General features: G+C 41.4%; 1 protein-coding gene across 1 annotated transcript; it reads left to right on the plus strand.

Annotated features, from left to right (window-relative positions):
* The first annotated feature begins 979 nt into the window (after positions 1 to 979).
* LOC147437109 (pentatricopeptide repeat-containing protein At2g33680-like) lies at positions 980 to 4,198 on the plus strand. The gene has a single exon (XM_086486665.1). The coding sequence runs from the start codon at positions 1,183 to 1,185 to the stop codon at positions 2,935 to 2,937; it is 1,755 nt and encodes a 584-aa protein (XP_086342791.1). The 5' UTR covers positions 980 to 1,182; the 3' UTR covers positions 2,938 to 4,198.
* The last annotated feature ends 4,723 nt before the right edge of the window (positions 4,199 to 8,921 follow it).

Consider the following 8,921-nt stretch of genomic DNA (forward strand, 5'->3'; position numbering starts at 1 on the left):
TATCCCCAATTGAGACATTTTGAATAGTAAAATCGTAGGGACATATTGGGTTGGTTTTTTAAAAAATCGATTCTCGTAGGATTCCCCTCCCCCCTTTACCTTACAAAGCTCTCCTGTGTACCGTGCCCTCTGTGTTAAAGTTCTCCCCCGACTCTCCACCCAGCCCGCCTTTCCTCGTACATCTCTTGCACGATGGCTATGGAGCAGTTGAGAGAGAGAGAGAGAGAGAGAGAGAGAGAGAGAGAGAGAGAGAGAGAGAGAGGGTCCTTCCTTGCTCTCTGCACCACGTATGTATCTTGCGAAGCCATAGGCGTTCAAGGTGAAAGCATAGGCGATTGCATATGACAAAGGCCTTCACTTTGCATCTGCCGACAGTCGCTGCCATGTAGACTGTAGCGCGCGCACACACACACACACACACACACACACACACACACACAGAGAGAGAGAGAGAGAGAGAGAGAGAGAGAGAGAGAGAGAGAGAGAGAGCATCAGACTAGATTCTGATCTAAGTTTCATTTTTCAAAATGGTAGACACATACTTGTGTTGAATTGAGAGAGCACTCTAGAATGATTTTTTTCCCATTCACATGTGCAAGCATGCCCTTTATTTAAGATGATTATATTATTGATGGTACACAATCAATTAATTTTCTCCCATTGGATATGCAATGTTTATATGAGAATCAGCATGTCACATCTTAACAAAGTAAAGTTCACAAATACATCCATATAAAATGAAAATCTCAGAAAGAAAAGATGGAGAAATCTATGTCCCGCCAAAAGAAAGTTTAAGAAAGTTCCCATTTCATATCTCACATTGTGACTTACAATGGCATTAAGAGGAAAAGTCAAAAATTGCAAAAAAGAAAATCCCCGTATACATCCAATCGACAACCGCCACATGTACAGAGTCGATCTAGGGTCGAGATCTTTGCTGACATGCAACGCCGATTTCCAGCCATAGATCTTTAGTCACACTGCTTTTGGATTGCGCAGGAGGCTTCTGCTCAGCTCTTGAGAAGAAGAAGAACCATTTCTCGCATCTGCAGTACCCTTTGCCGAGAGGAGGCCCTTCCTCCTTGGCGAGAATCCCACCTTTCTGTCACGATCCTTTCCCGTGTAGTCGAAAAATGTGGAAAAGAGCGGAACCATGCCTATGCCCTGTACCTGCTCGGCTACATGCACGAGCATGGCCTCCACACCCACGCTGCTCTGGGCAACTACCTCATCCCCATGTTGGTCGAAGTTGGACTCATTCACGACGCACAGGTGGTCTTCGACAAGCTTCCCTGTCGAAACGAATGGTCCTGGAATTCTCTCATGTATGGATATGTCAAATGTGGGAAGCCGCAACATACTCTGGATCTGTATCACAGAATGCGAATAGACAGTTTGATACCCCCCAGCGCATACACCATTGTTGCAGCATTGAAAGCTTGCACACACCTTATGGATCTCAGAGGAGGCATTGATTTACATTCAGAGGCTTCCAAATGGGGCTTTCTTGCAGAAAACTCCTTCATAAGCAATGCCTTGATCGATATGTATGCAAAGTTCGGTCTCCTTGCTAAAGCACAAGAGGTGTTTGACAAGCTTGCGACGCCAAATGTAGTCTCTTGGACTGTGCTAATTGCGGGGTATGCAGAGCATGGGCATGGTAACAAGGCAATCCAATGTTTCAATCGTATGCAGTGTGAAGGTATTTCCCCTGATCCAGTCGCACTTGTTTCCAGTTTAAAAGCTTGCATTAATGTGGGTGCTGTGAAAAAGCTTGATTGTTTACATGCCGCCATAGGCAGGCAGCTTCTACTCGACAAAAACCTCGTTGTAGGCAACACTTTGATTGATGTATACATCAAATGTGGGTTACTTGCAAAAGCACAGCAGGTTTTTGACAAGCTTCCACTGAGGGACACCGTTTCATGGACCACGCTGATTGCAGGCCATGTTGATCATGGCTATGGTGAAAAAGCCGTTCAACTCTTCGATCACATGCAATTTGAAGGCGTTGCTTCAGATACGGCCACTCTTGTTAGCACTTTGAAAGCTTGTGGCAGCATCAGATCGAGAAACAAGGGAAGAGAATTACATGCAGAAGCCGAAAAACAAGGGTTTCTTGCAAGAAGCCATGCTGTTTGCAATACCCTGGTCGATATGTATTCCAAGTGTGGTCTAGTTGCCAAGGCAAGACAAATTTTTGACACACTTGCTTATCGTGATGTAGTTTCTTGGACGGCTTTAATTTCAGGATATGCTGAATGTGGGCATGGTGAGGAAGCTCTTGATTGTTTTGAAAAGATGAAAGCTGATGGTGTTTCACCAAATGCAACCACCTTCATCTGCGGTCTAAAGGCGTGCTCCAGCATAGGAGCAATGGAGAAAGGTGAAGGTTTACATGTAGAAATTGAAAGGCAGAGACTTCTAGGAGAGGATGCTGTGGTTGGAACAACATTGATAAACATGTATGCCAAGTGTGGCTCCCTCTCAAAAGCACAAGAAGTTTTTGACAGGCTTCCAGTTCGTGATGGTGTCGCATGGACAGCACTTATGATGGGCTTTGCTCACACCAAACAAGGTTGTGACATGTTTCGTGCATTCCATAGAATGTTAGATGAAGGCATAAAACCCAATATTGTGACTTTCCTAGTTCTACTTAGTGCAGGTAATCAAACAAGCTTTTCAAGCAAAGCTAAGATGTACTTTGAGGCCATGAGCGAGAAGTATGGCATCATTCCAACCTTAGAATATCACACTTGCATTATCAATTCCCTTGTCCATGCAGGGGAGCTAGACAAGGCAAATGAAGTTGTCAAAAGGATGCCGTTCTCTCCCGATTTGGTTCTATATCAAGCATTGCTAAGTGCTTCTAAGAGCACGGGAGCTTCAGATGATAGGATGGAGGCGCTACAGGATGTCATGGGTTTCTATGTCTGACATTCAATGGCAATTCCTTCAAACATGTGATAAGTGAGAGCACCTTAAAGTTGTAGCTACATGCAGGAAATGGGAATTCTAAAGTGCTCCTATAATAAGGCAGCAATTTGCTTTCAAAATTCTTGGTCGAAACCACCCAGACCAACCATGGGCCCATCTGCAGGCTTGCTTGCACACTGACAAATTGTACCCAAGTTACTGAAAACTCATAGAAATGCTGTCTTCTGCTAAGCATTAAATTGCTTCTACTCAGTTTTTTCTTCACAGATATATGAAGTATATGGAGAGTAGGGATTTACAGTGTCATGTTGATGTGTACCATTAGTCTTACCATGCAATTAAGAGGCTTTTCATGGACTTGCTAGTTTTGTGTAAAGGTGGATTTGGGCTTTTCTTGTGGCCAATGGTTAGGCCATATTTATTTTTATGATTAAATTGAAGCAACTTGGTTGCTCGCAGTTGTAGCGATGATCATCATCCAATTCACCTTTTTTGTCGCACCTTTGGCATGGCATCAAAGCTCACTGTTTAGTCTAAGCCACTTGAACAAGGTGAAAAGTGAAGCAAGGCTTTATGTTGGCCTCCCATTAGAACAGGTCTTATACTGGTAAAGGCCTTGTCCCTGAGGTACACACTTAAAGGCAGTTAAGTAACACCAGAAACAATGAGCAACGAGAAAGCACCATAAAACAACGGATGCGTGCATTGTGTTGGAATAAAACCTTGTTGTGTAGGTCTTATATTGGTAAAGGCGTTGTCCCCCGAGGTACACAGCTAAAGGCAGTTAAGTAACACCAGAAACAATGAGCAACGAGCAAGCACCATAATAAGACGGATGCGTGCATTGCGTCGGAATAAAACCTTGTTGTGGTGTTGTGAGGGAGAAAAGTGCCAATGATCATGTGTTCAGACATCACTACCATGGTATGGTAACAAAAAGCAAAAAGGAAGAGCCTTGCCTTCCAATGTGGAAACTCATTCCTAGTACCATGTACATAGTGGTGGAGGCTACAACGGTAGCAAATGGACTTCCTTTCTCACAGCATCCTTTTTAGATAGAAGTTCCCGTTCAATTTGAGGTATAGAAGAATGTATGATCTAAGAGCCCCTTAGGCTTAAGTTTTTGAACGTCCCTTGTAATTATGTCATCCCTTTCCCTGGCTCATGCCACTTTTGAACATACTAGCACATGAATAAAAGCAGTAACTACAGAAAAGTAAAGCAGGTAGTATCAATAGCTGCTGAAGATAACTTTTTTGGATTTGCATCCCGGTCTGACGTACAACTTGGCTTCCAAATTTTCCTGCAGACAAATAGAGCTACCCTCAACGTGGCATTCTCATGTGGCCCAAAAATAGGTAACTAGAGTGTGTGTGTTTGCATCTCATTGAAATTGAGAAAATTAGTGAAAAATGTATGGGCCGCCGATTTTGAACAAATGGTTGAAATGACGAATCTGGAGAGGATGCCTTCCAGGTGGCGGCAAGGGAAGCATGAAAGAAGAGGCTCTCCAACGCTCTCTCTCTAGAACCCCGACGGGCGGCTATCGCTTTGTCTCTCATCTTTCAACACTTCTCAAATCTTAAAAAACCCACAATTTTTAATTAATGCTATGCTATTAATTATCGGTAAATATTGGGAGAAAAAGTGAGCAGGTAGCGATATGAGAGAGAGAGAGAATACATTAAGAAAAAAGTAAGTTTCCTTGCATGGGAGAGTTTGCACAATCCTCCTCCAATTATCGTAATACGTGGGAACGTGCCAACCCCATGGTACCTGCAATTTTCAATGCATTTATTCACTATGTTCTTAGTGTCAAAAATCAAACGATAGTAGTGCTTACTCACCACGTAATTGAATGCCTCTCGCGATGTACACAAGTTGCATTCAATCTTTCATATGGCCTCACTACTGTAAATGAACATGATAGTGAGGTAGAGTGGCCAGTGCAAAAGTTGAAGCTCCTTCACTAAGCTTTGGTTGAAATAGCCTTGCAATCAACGCATTTAAAGAGACGACATTTTGGACACGAAGATCATTTAAGACCTTCCATAAGGTTGCCACATTTTACATACATATTGACCAAAGCATTGCAAAGAACAACCTGTTTCTCCAAGCAGTATCTGACTAACGATCTCGTCATGAATTTTCTCACCCATGTGAAGATCTTGCATAGGGCCGGAAGCCTTCAAGGTTTTGAGCATAGGTGATTGCATTGGAGAAAGACCTTCCCTTCATATTGGGCTAAAACAACGGAGAGCTTCCTTGCCATAGCCAGGTTGGACATATCCTACAATCTACACATTTCAAGAGGCGATATCTAGGAGAGGATTCCCATCAAGAACGTTTCGTGCTTTCACCGAAATTGGCATACATATTAATGAGAACATTGCCAAGCATGACATCTTTCTCCAACAATCCCCAACTAGCAATCTCAACATGACTTCTTTCACCCATGTGAAGGCCTTACATAAGGCCACATGTTTTCAAGGTGCTTCCATTTGGAGAAAGGACATATCAACCAAAGCACTACCAAGAACAAAATCTCCAACAGCCCCTAACTAGCAATCTCATCATGAATCCTCTCACCCATGTTAGAATCATGCATAAAGGCCGCATCTGCATAAGGACACATGCCCCAGGGTATAGGTGATTGTATGTGGAGAGAAGGGAAGACATCCTCTGAAAACAACATACTACTGCCTTGCCATAGCAACGTTGGGCACACTTTGCAATCAACACATTTGAAGTGATGACATTCTGAACAGGTAGCCCATCAAGACTTATCGTGCTTTCATGAGGATACCACATTTGGCATACTCCTTCACCAAGGTTCTCTCGGATCTCACAAAAACAAAAATTTTCCCTTCAAGAAAGCCGTAAATCCATGAGCTTTTGCTATTGTGAACCCGAGAGCCTGAAAGAGATGTGAGTTTTTCCTCTATTGCGACAACGTGAATTTGAGAGAGATGTGAAGTGAAAACAAAGCCTAACTTGTTGATTGACCAAAGCACCACCAATTTCTACAAACGGGAGCTTAAAGAGCCCTTCACAACAACAAATAGAGAGAGATAGAGCGCGTGGGAGAGTGAGAGAGCACACGCAGATGCACCTCATAGAGTGGAATGTTACGTTGGCACGACGAGAGAGAAGAGGGAAGAGGAGAGAAGAAAGACACAAGCATTGGGTCCAACCTCCCCTCGTGCAAGAGTGACCATTTCCCTTTTGCACGTATTTACTTTATAGATTTCTTAAATGGTCAAAGTGAGTACAAACTGGCCGGCCGGTGGCCAAAGTTCATAAAAGAGCACTTGAATAATAAAATGTACATAAAATATATATCTGTTCGCATAGGCCTAGATCGGTCAAGCCTTTTCCACATGTCTGCTGTAATAAATAGTAAAATATCAATTCCATTACATACCTCTCCGTTGGAAAGCAACTGTCCTTAGTTGTTGCAAAGATAAGAATCTACTATATTGGTAAAAAATAGTGATTAGTATTATGTGTTAGGAACATCTCATAATAAAATAAAAAATATATATTAAACTAAATAACATTGTTCATGACTATCGTCATCCATATACTACCTATTCTAGTGTCCCATACCACTAGAATAAGCAATATATGTCATACCCTTATGTATCATGATATCATCGATCACACTCATCATTCAATAAGTGAATTCTCATCAATGTCAATGTCAATTCCATAAATGCTGTCACGACAGGAAAATGTCATATATCAAATCCAAATCCCATATAAATCCAAGTCCAAATATTTGCCAACATATACCCATTACAAATCCAAATCCAAATATCCTTCATTTTGTATACCCGGGTAACAAAATCATACTTAGGACTGCAGTATCATTTCGTGATCGGTGTTGCTTAAATCGACGAATCTACACTAATAAGAGGTGCTACCTAAATCGACGAATCTGCACTAATGCTGTCTAAATCAGCGGATCTGCATTTAATTTTGTGTAAAATAATGAATCTGTAATTTGTCGGTGTGCTGCCTAAATCGACTAATTTGCACGGACAACTGGTGTTGCCTAAATCGGCTAATCTACACCAGGATGAGCATTTTTACACTATCTAAATCAGCGAATCTGTGTGCATGTGACCAATGGACCAGACAAGACATAAAAGAGAAAAATATTTACTATATGTGTGACACTACTTTGGAGTATATCAAAGGTCGTACAAACTGTTGTTGATTAATACAAAGTACCTCAGTTCGTGTGAGTATGTACATAGCTTACAGGATGGTATATTGCATTGGAAAATATAGCTATCAGTGTGTGCGTGTGGAGAGAGGCTCAAGTAAGAGAGAGCTACAGCTGTCAAACTTATACCAAAGTATAGTGAACAAATCCAAAATGTTTTAATTTTGTGTAAGTAATTTGTAATGAAATAAAGAATAGCCTGCCTATCTAGAATTTGATCCAATATTAGTGTTTGATTACACATTTAGAACGTACAGTGGTGGTACCTTGACTCGACAATCACAAAGTTAAAAATAAATTAAGCTGGAAAAAAAAAAACTTATCCATAACCTTGCGAAAACGGATTTGTGAGACAACTTAGCGAGAAGAAAAAAATTATGCACTTCTAACTGAATAGCACAGATAAACTAAAGTCACAAACAAGCAAGAAATGTAGGAACCTAGATTCGATTTGATTGTCTAGCGCAATGTAAGAGAAAAAATTACACTGATTACTTATAGACGTCTACGATGATTAGCCTTGAAATAAGTAGAGAGGGATTTAAATCATCAATTCATAATATATATACATTACATCTTACTTGTATCACTAAATGTACATAGAATGTATCAACTAAAGACAATACAAATGATAATAAACTCGGATATGACATTAAAAAATATATGCTACATATAATGTCCTTAAGAAGAAAATCACGGAAGTGAACTACAATTACTGGATGATATTAGTAGAATACACACAGCTGTGGACTTGTATTATATTATATATATTCTTTAGTTAGTACACCATTCATTCTCTATATACAGTATTTTGATGTGTGTGTATATATATAATGCAATTATTGGAGTATTATACAAATATATTTTATAATTGTAAAAAATATAACATTATTGATCTCAATTACCAAAACATAAGGCCGGGGGGGGGGGGTTCAGATGCAGTAGACAAGGGGGAGAGCGAGAAATGAAATGAAATGTTATATGAATTGTCTTTAAAAGGCCAAAATGACAAATGAAAGTAAAGCGATACAATCTCGGTGGATCTAATGCAATGTCTGGGTACAAAATAAAATAACATAAGGTGAAAGACTAAATTACCCTGCAACTCACATGCAATCAATTCCCTCATGGTTGCCAGAGGACATCCTCACTCTCTTACATCAGTTGACGTTCCAAAAGCCACGCAAATACATGACAACCAATCGATTCCACTCCACACGCTCATGACAAGCAACCACTACCAGTGGCAACGTAGGGCGTCCATGTACCAACTACTCAGTCACCTTTCTCTCTCTCTCTCTCTCTCACACACACACACACACACACACACACACACACACACACACACACACACACACACACACACACACAGTCGTGGGCCATTCCTCTCTGCAGTCCGACTCTCTCTCTCTCTCTCTCTCTCTCTCTCTCTCTCTCTCTCTCATCCACCATACAATTTCCTAGCCGCAAAAGCTCGAATCACTCTCATGCACAAAAGTGCCCACCATGCGGGCCACATCGCTTCTAGGAGACTGGCAGTTAACCTTTAACATTCACCTCCCTCTAAACCTCCAAGTCTTGCATGTGTTTTCGCCTTAGCATGGCCACCAATAGTAGTGTCAAACCCTAGTCCCAGCCACACCCAATCAGGGTGCATGTACCCCTCAGCTTTCGATCAATACCAACCTCAACCCCCTGTTCTTGCCGTGCCTTGCAAAGAGAGGAATCAAGCTCTCTCTCTCTCTCTCTCTCT

This window comes from Adiantum capillus-veneris, chromosome 17, assembly GCF_014529385.1.
Source record: "Adiantum capillus-veneris isolate H3 chromosome 17, ASM1452938v2, whole genome shotgun sequence".
Classification (NCBI taxonomy): Eukaryota; Viridiplantae; Streptophyta; class Polypodiopsida; order Polypodiales; family Pteridaceae; genus Adiantum; species Adiantum capillus-veneris.

What these genes read in the sequence shown, in the direction of transcription:
- LOC147437109 (XM_086486665.1), top strand. Translation starts at nt 1,183, where the DNA reads ATGCACGAGCATGGCCTCCACACCCACGCTGCTCTGGGCAACTACCTC.